Source organism: Rhinatrema bivittatum, chromosome 6 (assembly GCF_901001135.1).
Source record: "Rhinatrema bivittatum chromosome 6, aRhiBiv1.1, whole genome shotgun sequence".
Lineage (NCBI taxonomy): Eukaryota > Metazoa > Chordata > Amphibia > Gymnophiona > Rhinatrematidae > Rhinatrema > Rhinatrema bivittatum.
The window spans coordinates 312,749,657-312,772,881 of record NC_042620.1 but is presented as its reverse complement, the minus strand read 5'-3'; the positions used below and the strand labels follow the sequence as shown (position 1 = coordinate 312,772,881).

Below are 23,225 nucleotides of genomic sequence, written 5' to 3'. Positions count from 1 at the left end.
TAAATTAAAAAAAAAAAAAGGATTCAAATTTTTCTGTTTGAATTCAAAACTTCTGCTTTGACAGAGACAGTTCTGTCTCCTTGCTCTTATGAGGGCCTAGGGGGGCTTGCCCCTTGATTATTCAGCCTAGGGTCCCCTTCCCGGTGACCTGCTTGTCTGTTGGGGCGATACTGGTGGGCCAGTCACTCCCCCTCTCTGGCTGCTCTGACCCTGAGACACTCAATACCTCAGGTAGCCTAGCAGGGAACTTAATTCCCCTGCAATTATTAAAAAAAAAACCAAATATATATATATATATATATATATATATATATATAATAAATAAAAGACAAGCTTATTTTTCCCCCTGCTCTGCTTCAGGAGAGGTAGCGTGTAGGGTTCATTCGCCTGCTTTCGCTTACTGGTGCAGCCCAGCTCAGCTGATCTCCTTCTCCGCAGCGGCTCTCTGCTTTGATCATGTCGCGTTCTTTTGTTTGTTCAGCCTGCGGGGAGCTTGCTTCGCGGCTCTCCCGCGATGGGCTTTGCTCCAGGTGCCTGCTGGGCGGGGGAGGTTCCCTCCACAGTGGCAACAAGACCGTCGGCCCGGGGTTGGGCTCCTCAATCCGTGGCCAGGCCGTTCCCATCGCGAAAAACCGTGGGAACGGCAAACATTTTGGGAGCAGCTTTCACTACGGATTCGGGGCTGGAGGAAGGGGGAGAGCCCGATTTTACTATTTCTCTCCCAGATTTAAGTCCCGTTCACTCCCCAGAGGGGATCCCTGACCCTGCCTCCTTACCCCCCTCCCCCCCCTACCCGGGAAATCTAGGCCTCGTTTTTCAACAGAGTTTGTGTTTTTAATGCACAAATCCTATCTGGCTACCCTACAGAAAGAGGATGAACTCTCTCCAGGTCCCCCCCCAGCAAAAATCCCCCGGGTGCCTGCTCTGCAGCCCCCTGCTGTTCTGGATGGACAGGGTTCCATCAGGGTCAGGGTGGTGCCGGGAGTCCCGGTCCTCCCGGACCCCCCCAGCCTCCCGCGGTCCCTGATCCTGATCCAGACTCTGATTTGCTGCTTCCGGGTCATCCTCTTGAGGGTGACGTTCTGCATGTTCTCCGTCTGTTTCAAAGGGAAGAGCTAGATCCACTCATTCCCTTTATTTTAGATGAGCTGGGAATTGATGTGCCACCTGATGATACTGCTGCGGCCTCTATGTAAGCTAACGTGGACCCGGTCCTGGCGGGACTTAGGGCTCCTCCATGTACATTCCCGTTTCATCCAATGCAGAGACAGTTGCTTCTCCGGGAATGGGAGTCTCCCAAGGCTGGACTCCGAGTGGGAAGGACGATGGACAAGCTCTATCCCCTCCCTGATCAATGTCTAGAGATGCTTAAAGTTCCCAAGGTAGATGCTTCCATCTCCGCTGTCACCAAACACACCACCATCCTGGTGGTAGGAGCCACGGCACTGAAGGATATTCAAGACCGCAAACTCGAGCTTTACCTCAAGCGTATCTTTGAAGTCTTGGCCTTAGGAGTCCGGGCGACAATCTGCAGCAGTCTCATGCAGCGGGCAAGCCTCAGGTGGGTTCATCAATTGCTCAGCACCCAGGACCTCCCGTCTGCAGAGGCAGAGCAGGCTGAACGGCTGGAGGTAGCAGTCGCGTATGGGGCTGATGCCCTATACGATTTGCTCCACGTGCAGGCCAGGGCTATGGTCTCAGCGGTGTCGGCCAGACGTCTCCTTTGGCTGCGCAATTTGTCTGTGGATTCCTCCTCCAAGTCGCAGTTGGGCACACTTCCTTTCAAGGGTAAGTTGCTTTTTGTTGAGGACCTTGTGCAGGTTATTAATTCCCTGGGAGAGAACAAGATTCATAATCTGCTGGAGGACCACCCGAAACAGTCTAAGTCCTTCTTTCCTTCACGCTCTTGCCTTAGAGGTCAGCATCGGTATAATAGCAGAGCGCGGGAATCTTTCCAAAGGGATACCTCCTCCAGATCCCAGTCCTGGTCTCATTCCTTTCATGGCCGTCGTTACTTCCAAGATGGTAACTCACAACACTCGGCCAGAAAGTCCTCTCCTCAATGAAATACGGCCGGCCCATTCCTCTGTTCCAAACTTAGGTGGGTGGCTGTCCTTGTTTCTTGAGGAATGGGTCAAAATTATGTTGGATCAGTGGGTCCTAGAGGTGATAGAGAAAGGTTATGCATTAGAGTTTGCTCGGGATCTTCCAGATCTTTACATAATCTCTCCCTGCGGAAGCAGCCAGTGGTCTGTCAGACACTTGGCAGGCTACAAGAGCTTGGCGCCATAGTCCCAGTCCCGGTGGAGGAACGAGGCCCCGGTCAGTATGCCATCTACTTCATCGTGCCCAAAAAGGACAGTTCCTTCCGTCCAATCTTGGATCTCAAGAGAGTCAACCGGGCCCTCAAGGTTTCCCATTTTCAAATGGAGACCCTGAGGGCGGTGATAGTGGCGGTTTGCTCAGGTGAATATCTGGCCTCGCTCGACTTAACGGAGGCTTACCTGCACATACTGATACGCCACGACCATCAGAAGTATCTCAGGTTCAACATTCTGGGACAATACTTCCAGTTCCGGGCTCTCCTGTTCGGCCTCACCACCGCACCACACACTTTTACCAAGATCATGGTGGTGGTGGCGGCCGCTCTGCACAGGGAAGGAGTCCAAGTCCATCCTTACCTGGACGATTGGCTCATTCGAGCCAAGACAGAGACTCTTTGCAAGTTGGCGGTCCCTCGGATGGATAGTCAACTTTTCCAAAAGCAATCTCCAGCCCTCCCAGGGTCTGGAATTCCTGGGAGCACGCTTCGACACCCGGGTTGGCAAGGTGTTCCTGCTGGACACTCGGGCGCTCAAACTTATGGCTCAAGTGCGCAGTTTTCTCTCACTCTTGCTTCCCACGGCCTGGGATTACCTTCAGGTCCTGGGATCCATGGCTTCCACTATCGACCTGCTTTCTTGGGCTTTTGCGCATGTGCATCCATTACAGAAAGCTTTGCTGTCCCGCTGGAAGCCGGGATCGGAACAGTTTCAGACGCTCCTCCTGCTCTCCGACTCTACCATCGCTGACATGCAATGGTGGCTCTCGCTCGCCCACCTCCTGAAGGGGATGTCTCTACAGACTCCTCAGTGGATCATTGTTACAACGAACACCAGCCTCTCAGGTTGGGGAGCAGTGTGTCAAACTCAGTCTACGCAGGGATCCTGGTCCCCAGTCCAGTCCCGCTGGCACATCAATCGCTTGGAGGCCCGAGCAGTCCGTCTGGCATTCAAATCTTTCTCCCTATGATCTGTCACAAGACGGTGCGGGTGCTCTCGGACAATGCCACCATGGTAGCCTATATCAATCGGCAGGGGGGCACCAGAAGTCGCCTGTTGGCTCTGGAAGCCAGCAAGCCAATCGCCTGGGTGGAGCGTCACCTAGATCGCTTGGTAGCTTCCCACATTGTGGGGAAGGAGAATGTTCAAGCCGACTTCCTCCGTCGTCAGCGTCTAGACCCAGGAGAGAGGGAGCTGTCCGGAGCAATAGATCTGATCGTCCGCAGCTGGGGTCCCCCCCCCCACTTAGATCTGATGGCTACTCTGAACAATGCCAAAGCCCCCAGATTCTTCAGCCGCAGAAGAGAGCACTGCTCAGGAGTGGATGCCCTGGTTCTTCCCTGGCCTCATGATTTCTCCTGTACGTGTTTCCCCCTTGGCCTCTGGTGGAAAAGGTATTCAGAAGAATAGAACTTCATCCGGGACCCGTAATTCTCATGGCACCCAAGTGGCCGTGGTACGCGGATCTGGTGAACCTAGCGACAAATGGTCCTCTTCGCCTCGGTCATCTACCACGCCTTCTTCGACAGGGTCCCATATTTTTCGATCAGGCAGATCGCTTTTATCTAGCAGCCTGGCTTTTGAATGGCAGCGCCTAAGAAAGAAGGGATATAAGGAAGAAATTATATCCACTCTGTTGCGGGCCCGTAAGCCTTCTACCTCTCTCGCTTACGTCCAGGTTTGGAGAGTTTTTTGAGAATGTGTGTGCCGAGTCCGGGGTGCCGGGGTTCCAGGGGCAGCAGCCACGACAGCAAGAGAAGAGACAGCCAGTGCTGTTGTAGCAGTAGTGGCAGCTCAGCAGCTGCCGGTAGGATATTTCACCGACGGACTGATGAGCAAACCCGTCTGTCCTCACCCGACCCAAGTACCATCTTGACCAGTGATGGCGAGGGGGGAGGCGGGCACAAGGCAGAAGTGTTATGACTTTCTGGAAATTGTGAACCCTAGGCCGAGATGAGCGATGTCTCCGCCCACAGGGAGGAGCCCTGTGGGCCTCACCGTCGGTGGGCGTGGTCTCAGCGACGTAGGACACAACTGTAAAGAGTTTTTATTAGAGAGTAAAGAGACTGCATAACCCGAGGAGCGGGAAATGCAGTAGACAGTTCTTGAGCAGGGTATACCCAGGATTGTACTGTAGATGCGGAGGTCTGGTAGTGGCCCGCAGTGCGGGGTACACCAGGATATTCCTGTAGACTACTGGAGATACCTCTGAGAGCAGATCCGGTAGTGGCCCACAGCGCGGGGTATGCCGAGGTTAGCTGTTCAGTAGATGAAGTAGCAGAGGTCTGAAGATACAGGAACCAGGTAGAGGGTAACCTGTAGCTCAGAATAGGTAGAAGAGGTATACTGATGAACGGTAATGGCCCGAGGAATGGGGTACACCGTGGAATCCCAGCAATGTAGACGCTGAAGGAAGCTGAAGTAGGTACTCACAGAAGGAAGTTTCAGGAGCAGAACCCGAGGGTCAGGTTAGGCGAAGTCCAAGGCAAGAAGGCCCTCCGAGGAGCGGATAGCCGAGATGCGGAAGGGCCCCCGTGGAGCGGATACCCAGAGCATCCCAATGCCATGAGTAGATACTGGAACTGAAGATCAGAATGTGGAGTGGATTTAACAACGAGAGAACTCCTTGCTAACTCGTCTTAGCAGTGGGCCAGTCAGCTTAAGTATACCAGCGGGTTGACGTCATCAGAAGGGGACGCCCCCGAGGTTCCCGCCATGACGTAAACAAAAGGAGGCCCTGCACGCGTGCACACGCCTAGGTGATTCCAGAAGTAAGATGGTGGTTGGCAGTGTCCACGCCGTCCCGGGGACGCCGGCGTTGGTTAGCGGAGGTCTCTACTTTTCCAAGATTGACAGTGCAGGGAAAAAAGAGGTGAGCATGAGAGGTCGCAGCTGTCTGTGACTGACAGGCGCAACAAGAAGGCTCGCCTAGGGTGCCTAATACACTTGCACTGGCCCTGATTGTGGAATTAAGGTCATGAACGGTTTTAGGGGATTTGATCATTTTTTTATCCTCCATTTGGGATCATTTAAAAGGGATGTGGCTATGAAAACTTCACTGGTGTTTTGATTTAAAGAAACCATAAGTATGGCCTATGTAGTTAGAGGACTACCACTCCCAAACCGGATGCAAGCAGTTTCTTGGGTCAAGCTTTGCTTGGTTTCTCTACTGAAGAGTTACAAAGCAGCAATCTGGTCTTCCTTATATTCTTTTGCAATACTTAATCTTCTCGACATTCAAACCAGGGAGGAAGCATCCTTTGGTTCGGAGGTCTTGAGCATGAGTTTGGCAGTGTCCCACCCACTTGAGGTATAGCTTGGATACATCCCATGTGTTTGGACTGGTCTGGCTGGATAAAGAGGAATGAGAAATGAGTTCTTAGCAGATAATTTCCTTTCCTTGAGTCTAATCAGACCAGTCCAGGATCCTCCCTTATCTGCAAAACATGTGATATTCTACGTTTTTTCTTTTCAGAAAGTGTATATAGTATATAATTTTAATCAACCCTTCAGTGGGTCAGGTAATGGGATTTTAATCTATTCGTTTATTCTAATTGTGTTGTTTTATTGATATGCTTCTTAGTTATTCTTCCTTGAAATTCCCTGGTTTAGGAGAGGGGGGAAGTTGGGTTTTTTTTTTAGTATGCTATTCTTAGCTTGTTACAAGAAACTGGCAGGCTGAGGGCAGCATGGGAGCCTATGTAAGGTGACATCAACAAGTCTGATAATCTCTGCCTCCATTTACTGGTTGGTGGAAATAACCCAAGTATTTGAACTGGTCTGGCTGGACTCAAGTAAAGGAAAATAGCAGGTAAGAAATGTTCCTTACTTTCTATTGTGGGTTGGGGGTTTCTGTATGTCTCTTGCAGTGCTCTCTTTCTTTCATGGTGTCTGAAGTCTCAGAATGTCACAACACTATTTTTCTCATGTTTTGGTTATCAGAATATCATGCAATGCTATCTCTGTCTCATACAATTTGGGGATCTCAGGATCTTCTGTGGCGTTCTCTGACTCTTGTGGTTTTCTGGCTCTTGATGTAAAGCTGTGTGCTCTCAATATCTCTTAACAGTGTTTGGGGCCCTAGGATGTCACACAGCGCTTTCTGTCCCTTAGCAGTTTTCAGGGTTTCAGGATGTCACGGTGCATGATTTCTGATGTCTACTATCTGGGGTTTCAGGATGTTATGTGCTGTACTCGCTCTCTCACTGGATTTTGGGAGAAGGGTGTTTCTCAGGATGACATGCAGTGTGCTATGTCTGTCATGGTGTTTTGGTGTCTCAGCATGCTTTCTGTCCCTCACGGCATTTGCTCGCAATGATCTTGTTGTGTCCACTGTTTGCAGAGAGAAGAATGTGGTGTCAGTTCCATATCATTACTTTGAGAAGGGGAAACTGGATGAGTGTAAAATGTATCTCTGGCATGAGCAGGCTCCCCGAGGTGCTCATCGCTTCATCACAGAGAAGATGGTTTTCTCCAGATGGGCAAAACGGAAAGACATTGTGTTCAGATACCCATCGTGGAAGGATACATAGAACGTCAAAGCGCTTCATACCATGAAATGTCCTTTCTGAAAACAGATTAGAACAAGCCATTACCCCACCGTTCCGGACAAAGCAGTAACTGGGATGTGGGTGTATATGTTTGCACACTATAGGGATGGGAAGAAGAAACGATTATGACATCTTAATTCACAGAACTAAGTTTTCTATAAAAATGGCAAGAAACAATTATTTTATGAGAAAAGCAGTGGAAAAAAATGGAATGTGATTAAAGAAATTGGGACACTGGAGGGAAGATGAGAACCCCAGAAGATACTGAACTGTTTAGCAAAGAGTTGTGAGGGTACTTTTTAAACTGTGCGGGTTGCTTACAGGTCTGTGGGTACACAAGCAAGTTTTCAAAAGGAAACTTCCTGTGCAGATTCTCTTTGAATATCCAATGAATTGCAGGTTCTTTTGCTGCCCATGTACTTTGCAGATACAAAATATACATGGAGTCACTCCACTGACTTTTCTCCTCCTAAAAACTCAACCAAACATTGCCACACTGATTTCCTGCTCTGCTTGCTTTTAAACAGGCTGGCGCGGACCAGGTAGCCTCAATGGAGGTGCTTGTCAGAGATGGTTGGCCCCCTTCTACCTCCTATGTCCTAACTTAAGGCTTAAGCTAAGGACCACTAGTGGAGACCTAGGGGGATCTCTACATAGGATTTACAACATTAAATTATGTTTGTCTCATAAGCCTGACCCAACTAAGACCATTGAATCTTATTGGAATGTCTGGAGGATATTAGAATCAAACGAAATATGAATAAGTAAGACACAGAGACTGAAATATCTATGAGTAAATAGATTATTATCTTCAGACCCCATTTTACAGCTAAAGTTAGATGGCATTCTTTTGCCAATCAAATCTGAGGCTAAGAACCTGAGTAGCCTATTTGATTCAAACTTATCCATGCAGGGCCAGATTATATTGGTTGCTAAGAAATCATTTTTTAAATTTATATCCTTATCTCGTCAAACAGTTTAGAACTTTTCTATGCCCAGACGATTTTAAGACTAGCATGCAGGCAGGGCCGGTGCAAGGGTATTGGGCGCTCTAGGCAACTCTTGTGCTGCCCCCCTGCTTGAGGCACCACGTGGCTGCTCTTCGGTGCCCCCTATGGCTCGGCGCCCTAGACGACCGCCGAAGTTCGCCTAATGGACGCGCCGGGCCTGCATGCAGGCCTTGGCGACATCTGTTCTGGATTACTGTAATGCAATGTAGTTGGGATTGCAAGACTCTTCACTACTTGCAGTCAGTCCAGAACTTGGCAGCCCATGTGATCTCAGGTTGTGGCTATAGGGAGAGGATTAAAACAACCTTGGGAAAAACCTCACTGGCTCCCAGTTGCTTGGTGGGAAAAATTTAAAATTACTTAATCTTGCCTTTAAAGCAATAAGGGGAAATGGCCCAGGTTACCTTTCCCATCTACTGTCTTTGTATGCACCTGCATGTACTTTGCACTCCTCTCTAGTCCATCTTCCTTCACCAAAGAGACTCTCGGAATAGGTCCTTCTCATATATGGCACCAGCTATCTGGAATGCATTGCCATTACCCTTTGGGTCCTTTTTACTCTTTAGAAAACTAGAGCAGCAGGCTTCGAACCAGGGAAGCCAGGGTTCCAATCTTCTTGATGCTTCTTGTGACCTTTCATCAGGAGCAAATTTAAGGGCCTATTAACTGAAGGTTTTCTCTCATTTTGTGTCTATGAGAAACATGCTTAATAAATAAGGCTTTTGGATTGTAAGACCACTGAGGACAGGAAAATACCTATAGTACCCGAATGTAATCTGCTTTGAAGTGGCTTGACCAATCATGAAAGGCAGAATACAAATCAAATTAAATTAAAATCAAATTTTCAGGAAACATGTTAAATCCTAGCTCGTTAGACAGACTTTAGCCTGTATTAAATACGTTATGTTTGGGTTACTCATTTCACTTGCCACAGCATTATTTTATAAATAGCACACCAGTTTTTTAAATTTTGAATCCATTTAAAGATCGTATGTATTGCATATTTCATGCTTATTTCAGCTGTTTAGTTTGGAACTCTATGGTTTTGTGCTGTTTAATGTTTACATGTTATTTTGTACAACTCTGTAAGCGAATCTTTATTTGGAGTAGCAGTTTATAAATGCTTTTAAATAATAAATGAATTAAAATTTCCTTTCTAGGAATATAAGACAAGATAAATTAGGATAAGAAGGCCCTGGTGTATTCTCTGAAAGTAGCTGAATCCTAACTTTAAAATTTAGTCCAGATGACTCTGGTGTAAATTATTCTAGGGGTCAGTTTTCAAGCTATGTGTTGGTCCATGGGTACGTTTTGCCTCCAAAGCTTTGGATCTTTATCCTCTGTACAATGTATGCATGGATGCTTGCACCTGCTTTGCCTGGGGCTACTTTTTTCATGGAAAGAAAGACGCATAGAGCTGAAAAATACAATCTGAACATATTATTTACCATAAGAACATAAAATATGCCATTCTGAGTCAGACCAAGGGTCCATCAAGCCCAGTATCCTGTCTCCAACAGCAGCCAATCCAAGTCACAAGTATCTGGCAAGTACCCAAACATTAAATAGATCCCATGCTACTAATGCCAACAACAAGCAGTGGCTATTCCCTATTGATTAATAACAGTTTATGGCCTTCTCCTCTAGGAACTTATATAAACCTTTTTTTAAACGCAGCTACACTAGCTGCCTTATGCACATCCTCTGGCAATGAATTCCAGAGCTTAATTTTGCTTTGATTGAAAAAGAATTTTCTCTAATTTGTTTTAAATGTGCTAATTGCTAACTTCATGGAGTGCCCCCTAGCCCTTGTATTATCTGAAAGGGTATATACCATTTCACATTTACCTGTTCAAGTAAAGGAGCGGTAGGAAGAGCTGCGTTAGTGCCGGGCGCACCCGCGGTTGCCGCACGCACAGTCCAGCTCACCTACCGCTCGATACTGTATGTAAATAGCTTGCAAATGCAAGCTGCGTCTAAGCGTCCGTGAAGCGTTAGGCCCGTGCAACCCATTTTACTGTATAGAGCGCTATAGTATCCTGGGTGCGCTGGCCTAACGCTTCACGGACACGCTTGTATCTGTCATTTCAAATGTCATTTCAAATGACATTTGAAATGACAGGTACCAGGAAGTGGATGGTTCTCCTACGCTCGGGATTGCCAGTCCTCTCTCCTCTCCTCCCGAAGCAAGCAACGAAAGCGGAAAAAATCGAAAAAACGAAAAAAAAAAAAAGCAAAAAAGCAAAAAAAAAAAAAGTAGCAAGAGAGAGAGGGGAGAGAGGATGAGCAATCCTACGCTTGGGATTGCCAGTCCTCTCTCCCCTCCTCCCGAAGCAAGGCGCAAAAAGCAGCCTTGCTTCGGGAGGAGGGGAGAGAGGACTGGCAGTGAAAAGCAACGAAGCGACTTACTTTTTTTGCAGCCCCCTTCCGGAGACGGACATCGGCGATGAGGGACCGCGGCTCCCCTGCCTCCAGCTGCCCGCGAAGACGGACGCATCGCACGGGCGAAAGCGGCCCCTGTGCGTGCAATTGGGCCGCTCAAGATGTGACGTCACGACGTTTGGCGTCACGGCATGTGACGTCACGTCTTGAGCGGCCAATTGCACACACAGGGGCTGCTTTCACCCGTGCGATGCGTCCGTCTTCGCCCTGTTTATTGTAACTTTCCGCCCTTTCTCAAGTTTTATTGTAAAACCGGCGTGATGTGTCCCACGAACACCGGTATATTAAAAGCTGTTAAATAAATAAATAAATAAATAAATAAATAAAAGAACAAAACAAATTCAAATTAATCAATGAGATAAATTCCATCATGGCCCTAACTCCCTGCATCTAGTAATCTCTACATCTGCATAATATTCCCACTTTATTATTAGGTGACATGCAATAGTTAGAACCATGAACAACGTAAATGCTCAGACATCACACAGAAACATGTATTTCACTGAACTGACACATCATTCATTGCATTCTTCAGGTGTCATGACTCGTAACACAAAAAGACAATAATTAACACATTTGAGCTAAAAAATTAGACCAAAAAGTGTTTGGATCGATCCAAAATAAAACAAGAGTCAAAATTAGATCTATTTAAAAATGAAAAATTCAGACTGGGAAAAAATATAATCTTCAAGTGTTACAGCTCAAATGGCAGAGAAGGCTTTGTTTTCAACCTGGAAAGATACAAAATCTGGCATACAACAAAATTAAGGTAATGGTTAAAATGAAATTACAGCTGCATTGAAACTAACCATTCTGATATGCCTTAATTCAGCAGATAGCAGTCATGAAGCTACTTTCTTGTCTCTATTGTTATGCCACTAGGAGGCACTACCACAAGTTGTGGTGTGTGAGCTGCTTTCCCTCTACACGTCTAAAACCCCATGTGTTCCATTTCCTAAGGTAATAAATGTATAAGAGAGAAAACAATCTCAATTAGCATATATGGTTGAATTATGCTGCAAGTTACTGCTATACCCCTCAGTAACCTATGGCACGGAGTCCTATATTTCTGAATTTGAGATATTTGTTATCATTAGAATATGACAACATTTTTTCTGTAGCATTGACTGTAAGTATATACTTTTTTTTTCTGGTATCTGTTTAATTAAATAACTCATATTCTTAGTCTATTTTCTTCTCTTATACATTGCCATATCATAACTCACTCCATTCACTCTTACAAGAGGATAACTCCTTCAGTTCATTTTTAAAATCCTTAAACCTTGAATAAGTCTATGAAAATGACTGAGGAATGGATTATATTAATGCTTTGTAATTCACAATCTGAAAATCTGCCACTTCTGTTAATGTGTCATGCAATGCACAGCCAATACTTTTACTATCAACCCCTAACTTAATTCCTAAAAATGAAACCTGTGACTGACAAATTTGTGCTTTATTGGAATTTACCTTGTATCCGCCCTGTACCAATGTTTTTAAAAGTAACTCTGTAGCTTGCATGCAAACAGATCGTGTAGTTGCTGTAATTAACAGATCGTCTACATACTGAATTAAAGATACACCAGTGAGGAGTTGGGTGCGAACTGCCTGAAGATCTTGGGACAAGACTTTAGAAAAAATAGAAGGGCTTTCTATAAAACCTTGTGGGAGCCGCCTCGAGGACCGCACGCCTGGGGGATTCAAAAAGTGACAGGAAAGTGACAGGTATTTATACATATATATAAACAACTTACGCTGCAATGATAATATGGAGGTCGTCCATGGTTTTTTATACTTTACTTCCTTTGGGGCGGATTTTCAGAGCCCTGCTCGCCTAAATCCGCCCAAAACCGGGCGGATTTAGGCAAGCAGGGCCCTGCGCGCCGGTGAGCCTGTTTTACATAGGCCTACCGGCGCGCGCAGAGCCCCGGGACTCGCGTAAGCCCCGGGGGTTCTCCGAGGGGGGCGGGCCCGGTCGTCGCGGCGTTTAGGGGGCGTGTCGGCAGCGTTTTGGGGGCGGGTACGGGGGCGTGGCCGCGCCCTCCGTACCCGCCCCCAGGTCGCGTCCCGGCGCGCAGGAGGCCCGCTGGCGCGCGGGGATTTACTTCTCCCTCCGGGAGGCGTAAATCCCCCGACAACGGTAAGGATGGGGTTTAGACAGGGCCGGGCGGGTGGGTTAGGTAGAGGAAGGGAGGGGAAGGTGAGGGGAGGGCGTTAGAGGATTCCCTCCGAGGCCGCTCCGATTTCGGAGCGGCCTCCGAGGGAACGGGGGTAGGCTGCTCGGCTCAGCGCGCGCCGGCTATACAAGATCGATAGCCTTGCGCGCGCCGATCCCGGATTTTAGCGGATACGCGCGGCACCGCGTGTATCTACTAAAATCCAGCGTACTTTTGTTTGCGCCTGGAGCGCCAACAAAAGTACGCCTATGCGCGCTATTTGAAAATCTACCCCTTTGGTTTTACCCCCATTTTTTACACTTTATTCCCGTTTTAATTTTCGAACACCACACTAACACCAAGTAGAGGGGAGGCGGTAAACTAACAGGTTAAGGACGCGGCAAAATAGCGGGTTACAAAGGAGATAATCTGAGCGCGCGTCACAGTATCGGAGGGGAATAGCTAATTCCTTCATTAAACAGCTAATTCATTCATTTACATATCATATACATGCTGGGTGCGGAAAGGGTTATGCATCTGTTTTAAGAAGCGCTAAGGACGCGTGAAACTGGAGACTGGATCGCTGGATCGCCTTACGCGTCCGAATTGTGCGCTCACAGCACGTTACAGACGGGAAATCTTCAACCGCACGTTACAGTATCGATCTGTATGTTTGTCATACTGAAAAGCTGTCCCCTACTTTGCTCAGCCAGAGGCACACAATAGTATACATTAGCCAAATCTAAAATTGTGTACCACTTACCCAAAGATTCTGTTTGGAGAATAGTGGCTGGATTTGTAACGTTAGGGTATTCTGCTAGTACCAGTTCATTTAGTGCACACAAGTCTTGCACTAATTGCCACTTCTCTGAAGGTTTTAAAACTGGGAACAAGGGAATGTGGTAAGGTGCTCCACTAGATTCTATTTTACCATGTTTAAGAAGTGATGCAATTTCTGGTTTAATAACTTCCTGTGCTTCTCTGGCTAAGGGGTATTGATGTCATATAGGACCAGTTCATCCTGGCTTCAAGTGAATGTCCACTGAATCTATACTCTGCACTTTGCCATAAGGGTCTTGTTTAGTTGCCCATACTGAAACAGGCACCTATGAAAACTGTTCCTGTCTGTGTGTGGAATTAACAAACTGTCTGGCTGAATGCACTACTTTGGAGATTGGTGCACAAGAAAGCTCTATTTCCAGGGCTTGTAACAAATCCCAATTTGGGGCATACAAAAACTGACTTATTACTTCTTTTCCTTGTAAATGTATACTAGGTTTAGCTGTTCTCTGTACCAGCTTATTCTATCCTTCAAATCCTGTTTATTCTCCTTCTACTTCTTACCATCCCTCTAGGTATAATTACTGCACCTATTAATTGATTCTGGGAATACCAAGCATCACCCCCACTTATTCCATATTCAACATCATCTGAAACCACTGTAACCCCAGTTATCTCAGATACTTTCTTAGCAGCTTTTCTATCTAGAAAAACTTTACATTTCTTTCCCTCTTTTCACTTATTTAATTCCTCCATCTGCCTAGAATATTTAAATCCTCAGCTCTTTAACTCTTTTCTCTAACAAACAAAGCACTATAATGATAAATATTGAGAAACATTTCTGACCACAGCTTATTTTCCAGCCCCCAAAAATAATGACTGAAGTGAATAATAGGGTTACCATCATATTCTGAATTAGCTAAAGTGATTTCCCTCAATCTAGCTTGCCTGAACAATGCATCCACATCAATTCTAGGAAGTCGAGCTAATAATGCTTTAATGCCTCCTATTGCAAAAAATCCGTAAATTGCCATGGAATATAACAAGGGAGGACCTGACCCTGCTCATCAGGTTTCCCTAACAGGGGATACTGTGAAACTTCAGCTCCTACTTGTTAAACCATTAAACACAAAGAAAGCCAAAAGCAGAAAAATATAAAGGAAGCTTCGCTCATCTCTATCAGCTCTCTGTTTAAACCATTACAAGTATTTGCTTTATACAAAAGAACAAGGCACTCAGTTTCATTACACCCTCTAGTTTGATTCAGGACCCAAACATATATTATATACAGAGAAAGGAACAAGAGAGCCTCAAAGCCATTTACCTTCATTATAAATCTCACATGCAAGTATTTCTTTACCCTCTTAATTTCTACCTAAATTCAATATTAGCCATCTAGAAAAAGCTGACGAAACCAAACTTTCTGCAAGAATCTACTAATTTAAATTCACTTACTGTAACATTTCTCCACAACTTTAATTCCTCATTAGTCTGTTTATACCTTAAACCAGTTCTCCCCATTGTGTCCGACTGCGCATATGAATCGCCTGGAGCTTTACATACCTTCCACTTTCTCTTTACCTGCCAACACACAGGCCGATACAGTACAGTGCGCTCCGGTGGAGTGCACTGTTAACCCGCGTTTGGACGCGCATTTTCGATGCGCTAGTTTACCCCTTATTCAGTATGGAGTAATAGTGCATTGACAACGCGCGTCCAACCTCCCCCCCCCCCTGACCCCCCGAAACTAATAGCACCCGCAACATGCAAATGCATGTTGATGGCCCTATTAGTTATTCCCACGCGATTCAGTAAGTAAAATGTGCAGCCAAGTCACACATTTTACTTTCAGAAATTAGCGCCAACCCAAAGGTAGGCGTTAATTTCTGCCGGCACCGGGAAAGTGCACAGAAAAGCAGTAAAAACTGCTTTTCTGTACACCCTCCGACTTAATTAAGTCGGAGGTCCCAAAAGTTAAAAATAATTTAAAATAATAAAAAAAATAAATTTAAAATCAGCCCGTAGCTCGTGGGTTGAAAACCGGACACTCAATTTAGCCAGCGTCCGGTTTCCGAACCCGTGGCTGTCAACGGGTTTGAGAACTGAAGCCGGCAAAACTGAGCGTCGGCTGTCAAACTTGCTAGCACCTCTTTTTACCATGGGCCCTCATTTGCATGTGGGCCGATACTAAATCACGCGCAATTTATTTATGCAATTTATGCAATTTTTAAACATTTACAATCAAGAATACCTTGATAAAGATATACATGGCTATTCACAATATTTTAAGTATAAATTGTCAATGTCATGTAATAACTAAGTCCTCAATACAGGGGAAATTCATAAGGAAACATTTAAAGGCATTTTATATCACAAACAATTTTTTTTTTTAATAGAAATACAGACGATCTAATTAGAGGAATCTAGCTTCCATTTATAAAGCTATTCTGGTTATATTACTGAGGGACTGCTACTCCTGGGATACACTCTCTGGGGTACATTTTAAGAAACAGCGCGCGTGCGTACTTTTGTTCGCGCACCAGGCGCGAACAAAAGTACGCTTGATTTTATAAGATACGTGCGTAGCCGTGCGTATCTTATAAAATCCGGGGTCGGCGCACGCAAGGGAGTGCACATTTGTGCAACTTGCACGCGCCGAGCCCTGCGCGCGCTGCCCGTTCCCTCCGAAGCCGCTCCGAAATTGGAGCGGCCTCGGATGGAACTTTCCTTCCACCTCCCCCACCTTCCCCTCCCTTCCCCTACCTAATCCACGCCCCCAGCCCTATCTAAACCCCCCTCCTACCTTTGTCGCAGAAGTTATGCCTGCTCGAAGCAGGCGTAACTTTGTGCGCGCCGAGCCGGCTGCCGCGCGCCATGGTCCGGTCCGGGGGCTGGTCCAGAGGCCACGGCCACGCCCCCGGAACGCCCCCGGACTGAAACCACGCCTGTGGCACCACCCCTGGATGACGCGCCGACTGCGTCACGCCCCCGACGACGCACCGACCGCATCACGCCCCCTGACACGCCCACCCCAAGAAAGCCCCTGGACTTACGCGTGTCCCGGGGCTTTGCGCGTGCCGGAAGCCTATGCAATATAGGCTCGGCGCGCGCAGGATCTTTTTAGAAGGGTTACGCACATACCTTATGCACGTAACCCTTTTAAAATCCGGCCCTCTATCTCTATCTGCAATAAACTTAATCAAGTGTGATGGCTGAAAAAAACAATATTTAGTAGCCTGATAAGTTATGCAACATTTACATGGACATTTTAACTTAAACTGGGCTCCCATTTGCAGAAGCTAAGGTCTCAAATTGAGAAATTCTTTCCTTCTTCTTTGTGTATCTTTCGTTACATCTGGAAACAGTTTTACCTTTAGCTGGCAAAACTTTTCATTAATGTTTCTAAAGAATAATTTTTGGACCCACTTTTTGTCAGAATTTAATAAAAAAGGAGATAATTAAAGTGGAAGGCTGAGCCATTTCCACATTAGTGGATTCCAGAATTTCAGTGACATTTAGAGGTGTTATTGATTGATAATCTTATTCTCTATCGGGAATAGTTTTCCAAGAAGGAATATAATCAATTTGTGTAAGAGGGGGCATAGCTTGCTGAGGAATTTTTAAAAACTCCAATGCAAATCTATTCCACATTTCTTTAGCTGATAAAGCTGAAAACTTGGGAAAGTTTACTAATCTCAAATTCCTACTAGGAGCTTGATTTTCAAGGTTTTCTATCTTCCGAGACAGGAAAAGATTTTCTTTTATTATCATTACATTTTGATCACTTAATCTTTTTAATTCAGTAGAAACTTTTTTTAAAGCCAAATCTCTCTTACTATCATCCATAATTATTTTAATAACCTTAGATTCCAATTTTTCCATATTATTAAGCAAAGGTTTCAATTGTAAAGTAACATTCTTATTTAAAACCACCAATGTTTCCCAAATAACCTTCAAAGAGAAAACAGACAGCCTTTCAAAGGGAAGTAAATCGATCACTTCACCACTTGATTTAACAAAACTTTGATCTGTATCCTGTGGTAGTTTTCATCCCTCTATAACCTTTCCCTCTGATGTGCCAAATAAATTGGCCTCTCCTGCGACTGGAATCAAAGTTATACCTGGGTCCTCCTCAATTCCGCCACTCTTTTTGGGAGGCGTCAGGCTGTCCTTATATGATTCAGATCTAATCATCGCGGGGTTTTCAGGGGAGCGCTATAATCAGGGGATAACGAGATGTCTAAGTCACGAAGGGATACCCTGCCTTCCTGGGACCCTTCAAGCGACATTTCACCCAGTAATATGATCCCTCTTTTGATGTGGGCATCCATTGGGCCCGACACCACACCAGCTGTTGTACCAATAAGTCTTTCTTGTGCCCTACGTTTACGGCCGAGTGTGGCATTCTTTAAGAAAAACAATGAATTCAAGAGCAAAAAGGTACTTAGCTGATTTTAGAGCATCCTTCTTGAATTTCCCCAGGTGCAGCCGGGATAAGAAATTCTATAAACAGGAAAGTCTTAGGCTGCTTGGTTGTGTTAAAAACCAAAGCCGCGCACCCCTTTGGCACGCGCAGCTTCGGCGACACACCGGTGGTGGCTGCGCGCCGCAGGAAGGCAGATTTTTAAGTTCCTGCGGCGTCACACACCGATGATGTCACAAGGGGGGGTGTCCTCGGCCCACCTTGTCGGCTCTCCAGAAATGTTCCGGCTCTGACAGGCCTCCGGTTCACCACCACAGCACGCTCCCAAGGGTCTCTCTCTCCACTTCCCGGTCTCCTGGGGAAGCAGATGTTGGAGCAGATTTTAAAGTTCCTGCGGCATCACACGCCGATGATGTCAGAAGGGGGCATGTCCTTGGCCTACCTTGTCGGCTCGCCAGAAACGTTCCGGCCCTGACAGGCCTCCGGTTCACCACCATAGCACGCTTCCAAGGGTCTCTCTCTCTCTACTTCCCGGTCTCCTCGCCCTTCCAAGTTCTAAAACTTATACCCCCAATCCCTGGTTTAGGATCCCATCCTTTGCACAGAAGTCAACGGTCCACGTAAGTGTGTATATGGCCGTTTTTGCGCGCGCAGTGCTTTTAAAATCTACCTCTGTGTGTGGAACTGTACATGCACATGAGACAACCTCTGCTCCCTTGAGCGTAAATCTAGGCAAGGCAAATAAGATATTCTGGGAATTGTTTACCTAATAAAAAAAAGTCTACAGACAAAAAAGCCATGCTCTGGAAAAACCATGGTTCAAGAATTAATAGCATCCCCAAAGAGGTCGATTTTTGGGCTGGATTTGAATCTAGTAAGAGAGAGAGCACAGTACACCTATTCACGAAGGCTATTCCAGGCATTTGGTGCAGAAAGATGGAAAACATGAAGTCGAGTGCCATGGTTTTGCCTGTTATACGGCTCTTCATGCCAAAGTTCAGCCTGCTATGCAGTCTTCCCTCTACCAGGAGTTCTCAGTGAGCCTTGCCTATAGCCTTGTCAAGGACTTCCTTACTGGTTACACCATGCCCAAGCCTCAGCCCCATTTAACCCTGCATTGTCATTACTTAGTTGCCTCTTCATCGAGTCACCTTGGCTCCCTGACCTGGCCACCTTGTTCTTTCATTCCTGTCTTGCCTTGTGGATTACCCAGGCCTCCTGTCTTGCCTTGTAGCTTACCCAGGTTTTCTGTCTTGCCCAGTGGCCTCTCTTGGCCTCCTGCTTCACCCTGTGGCCTCCCAAGCCTCCTTGCTTTGCTCCCTGGCCTCCCAGGTCTCTTGCTTTGTTCTCTGACTCCCTTGGCCTCTCTTCCTTACCTTACGGCCTCCGGGCCTGCTAGGTTCTCATACCTAGCCTTGTGCCCTGTTGGGCTTCCCTGTTCATTGTTGCTTTTGTTCGGTCTAGTCCAGTCCTGTCCCTTTCCGTCTATTCCAGTCCTGTCCAATGTTCATTTTAAGAATTGGGTTGCTGAGTGCAAAATCTTTTGCCCATGACCAAATATTTTTTTTCATTACCTTGTGAGCACTACTTTCTTTGATGCAAAAAGCCTATCAATTTTATGCTCACAGCAACTCAGTCTTTAGAGAGAACATTGAAGCAGTATGCATACAAACTTTCTCACATACACACACACTAAAACACTTTCATATTCACTCTTATACTCTTTCACACACACACATATGCTCATTCTCACAAAAATACACACTCACTCTCATTCACTGTCCAAACTTATGCACATGCACACTCACTAAATTCTCCTCCTCCTCCTCTTCCATATACATACTCATCTCAGTAACTGCAAACCCTTCACTGCCAAATACTTTGAGAAGTAAGACAAACTCCTCAGGACTCAAACAGCAGCAGCCTTTGACATGACAGCAATGCAAATATTATACAATGCCCTTGCCCTAGAACACTAATACAATTCCTACTAGGGTTAAGAGAACAAAGCCCTACAGAAAAACTACATGCCAGCAGAGATACTGCACCTCAGTTATGCATGCAGAACACAGACAGACCCTTACCTAATCCAGAATAAGGGACTACAAATTAGAAACAGAAACATGCAGACAAAAATAAAATGGAAAGCCTGAGAAACCAGACTGAACAGTAGAATATTGAAGAAAGAACAAAATACAAATATGTAATGCACATTCCCAAAGATAATATACACCAACACTAAAAATTCAAAATACATTTTTTTTACCTTTATTATCTGATCTTATTTTTCTAATCAGTTGGTCCTAGGTGGTTTTATTTTCCCACATTCCCTTTCTTGGTCTCTTGCCTTTTTTTTTTTTTTCTTTATCTATCTTCTTCCCTTCCTCTCTCCATCCACATCCACACATTGGTAGTTACACACACACACATCACCACACACAGATTCTCACCCAGCCACACACACACACTCAGACTCTCATCCAGCCACCCACTCCCAAGCATACATAGGCTCTCAAACCGCACCTCCACACACACAACCTCTCTGCTCATACACAGCCTCTCACCTACCCACAAACACACACCCAAGCTGTCAGCCACCCATAGGCTCTTACCCTCACCCCCTCACACAAAGGCAGACACCTACCCACAGGATCTCACCCAGTCACACACACACAGCCTCTCACCCACCCACCCCCATGCACAAACAGGTTCTTTACCACCACATACATACAGCCTCTCTCTCACACATACACACCTACAGCAGCTTCCCACCCTTGAAGTCATCTAACACACTCCCACAGACACAGCCTGGCTCTCACACCCAGGTATTCATTCACACACACACACAAGCAGTCACCCACACTCACAGGCAGTCACCACCCCACCACCTAGTCTCACCCAGCCACACAGAGGGCCTGGTTCTTGTCTCCAGCCACCAGCAGGATGGGGGTTCGCTGGTGGCCTTCAAGTCTTCTCTCACTCATTCTCTCTTCAGCTGCCGTGGAGCCCAGTTGTGGGGTGGATAGTAGCAGGAGTCGCGTTTATCCAAACTTCATATCCTGCTGCTGTGGGGGCTGATCTTGAGGTAAGAGTTACGAGACTGGCCCTGCAGCAGCAGGAAATGATGTCAGGATAAATGTAACTCCTGCTACTTGGGAAGAGGTGGATGCTACTGAGCTGATCAGGCAGGGATTTGATTTATCCCTGCCTGATCAGGCAGGGATTTGATTTATCCCTGCCTGATCCCATCCCTGCCTGAGGGGGGCGGGGGGCTAAAAACAGTGCATGGCTGTGAAAATAGTTGCGTGCAGCCATGCACACACTCAGCTTAGAAGGAACTGTGGTCCTGTCCTGTCTAGTCCAGTCCTGTCCAGACCTTGTTCTGTCTTGCGCTACCCTTTCCAGTCCTTGTTCAGTTTTATGCCGCCCTGTCCAGTTCCTTGTCTGTTTTCCAGTCCTTGCCTTTGTCCCTGATTCAGCTTGTACACTATATCCAGTCTCCAGCTTCAGCCTGTATCCAATCCCCAGTCTGAGCCTGCATCCAGTTCCCAGCCTGAGTGTATTCTATCCTAGCCCGTGCCCAGTATCCAGTCCTCAGCTCCCAGCCTGTTCCAGTATCCAGTCCTCAGCTTTTTGCCTGTCGCTGCCCCAGCATCCAACCTGTGCTAACTCAGTTCTTGCTTTTGTGTGCCCTGCCTTGTCCAGCCTCTCCAGCCTGTCCTGCCTTTCCATTGTGTTTTGCCGAAGAAGCAAAGCCCTATCAGCCCCCTGAACCCAAGAGCTCAACCTGTGGGGGAGGGGGCTAGCTAGGCAGATAAACCCAAGCCTTGCTTGAGGTTCTGCCCTACTCCTGTGGGGGTGCACTCGGAGTCCAGACTGCACCCATACGAAGTTTGGGAAGAGGGATGTATAGGGAAATAAAAGAGGAGATGTAATAAGGATCTGCGAAGTGAATGCACTTGCAGGTGAGTACAAGAAATTTGAATTTAATACAGAAGTGGATGGTGAGCCAATGTGACTTCAAAAGAGGGGTTAAATGGTCATAGTGGCATCAGAGGAAAATAAGTTGCACCACTGAATTTTGAATAGACTACAATGAAGAGAGATCGTTCACTGATAAACATGTGAGGAACAGGTTACAGTAGTCAGAGCAGATGAGAAAGCAGATAAGGGTTCTGGTCATATATTTAAAAAATTCCTACTTCTCCCGCTAACACATTTGGATACATTTTATGAAGATGCTCAGGAGTGAGTTACCAACAGTAAAGTACCTTATAACCATTCCCAACCAAAAGGTAGATTTTCAAAGGGATGCACCGATTTTCCAACATGCGTGCATCGTTGCGCGCATGTTATAAAATACGATACCCCCGCGCACATGCGCACCCGGTTTTGTACCTGTGCGCGTGGGTCGAGACTTGTACTCGCGGGGGGGGGGGAGTGTTTGTAAAAACTGTGTGGCGTACTGGGAGGAACCTTTCCTTTCCCCCTACCTAGCCTTCCTCCTTTTTCCCCTCTCCTCTCCTCCCCGACCCTAAACCTACCCTAACTACCCTAGACTTTTTTGTTTAAGTTCCGCCTGGCGGCCGGCTGCCGGCATGCTCTTCCCCAGGACAGTGCCCCGGCCCCTGCCCGCCCCCTTTACAGAGCCCAGCACTTCTGCGCACATCGGGAGAGACGTGTCTGGCCAGGATGTTTCTAAAATGCGCTTGGCGCGCTCACAGCCCAGCCACGCGCCTATCTCCTGGTGTTTTGTGCTCACCAGGCTTTTAAAATCGTTCACGGTGGTGGGCAGCCGCCTCCGTCCCCGAGCACCTGCATCTTCTAACTCCTCCGAGGTTCCTCCCTGCGCCGGCGGGTCTCCCCGCGCATGCCACAGAGTGACGCCGCTGTCCTGCTTCCTCCAGGCCCTGCCTTAGGCACACGCACGACTCGCACACTCTTAAAGGGGCTGCGGTGGGAAAGTAGCCCGCAGCCCCGGATGATGACATCACTGGGCCTCTGTATAAAAGGCAGGGCCCAGCCACTTGTTCCCTGGCTTGGCAACAGTTCGTGTGCTCGTTGCTCGTTCCTGGCATCGTTCCTGTCTCCTGTTGTTGTTCCTGGTTCCTGTTCCTACATGTTCTTTCGCCTCCTCCTTGTACCCTTGGACTGATTCTTTGGTATTGACCCCTGCTTCGTCTGGACTACACTTGGACTGATTCTCTGGTATTGATCCCTGCTTCGTCTGGACTACGCTTGATCTGATCTCTTGGCTCTGACCTCAGCTCTACCTTCGGTACTGTGCCTTCCTGCCGCCTACCCTCAATCCAGCTTGCCTTGGACAGTATCCTACAGACCTGGCCTCTCAGGCTTCATCCTATCTTTACCTGGACGCCTCCTGCTTCACTCTGTTCTTGTTGGCATCTGGGCCTCTGGAACCCTGCCTCGTCCGGACCGTCCTCGGCCCTCCAATACCTCTGCTGGTTCCGGCATACCCTTGTCTACGCCAACTGGGAGTCATCACACGGAGGCCCGCCTAAGTCCAGCCGGCCCCGGCACCC

The 23,225-nt window shown here is 47.0% G+C and overlaps 1 protein-coding gene across 11 annotated transcripts in view; it reads left to right on the top strand.

The window, feature by feature from the left end:
* The window catches only part of ST6GALNAC4 (ST6 N-acetylgalactosaminide alpha-2,6-sialyltransferase 4), a 116,714-nt gene extending 107,325 nt beyond the window's left edge, over positions 1 to 9,389 (top strand). For 10 of the 11 annotated variants that reach the window (XM_029607506.1, XM_029607501.1, XM_029607503.1 and 7 more), the window contains one exon: positions 6,664 to 9,389. In XM_029607506.1, coding sequence (XP_029463366.1) covers positions 6,664 to 6,853 — 190 coding nt within the window. In that variant the 3' untranslated portion in view covers positions 6,854 to 9,389. The remainder of the gene's footprint in view (positions 1 to 6,663) is intronic. The other variant, XM_029607507.1, reaches the window with a different exon arrangement.
* The last annotated feature ends 13,836 nt before the right edge of the window (positions 9,390 to 23,225 follow it).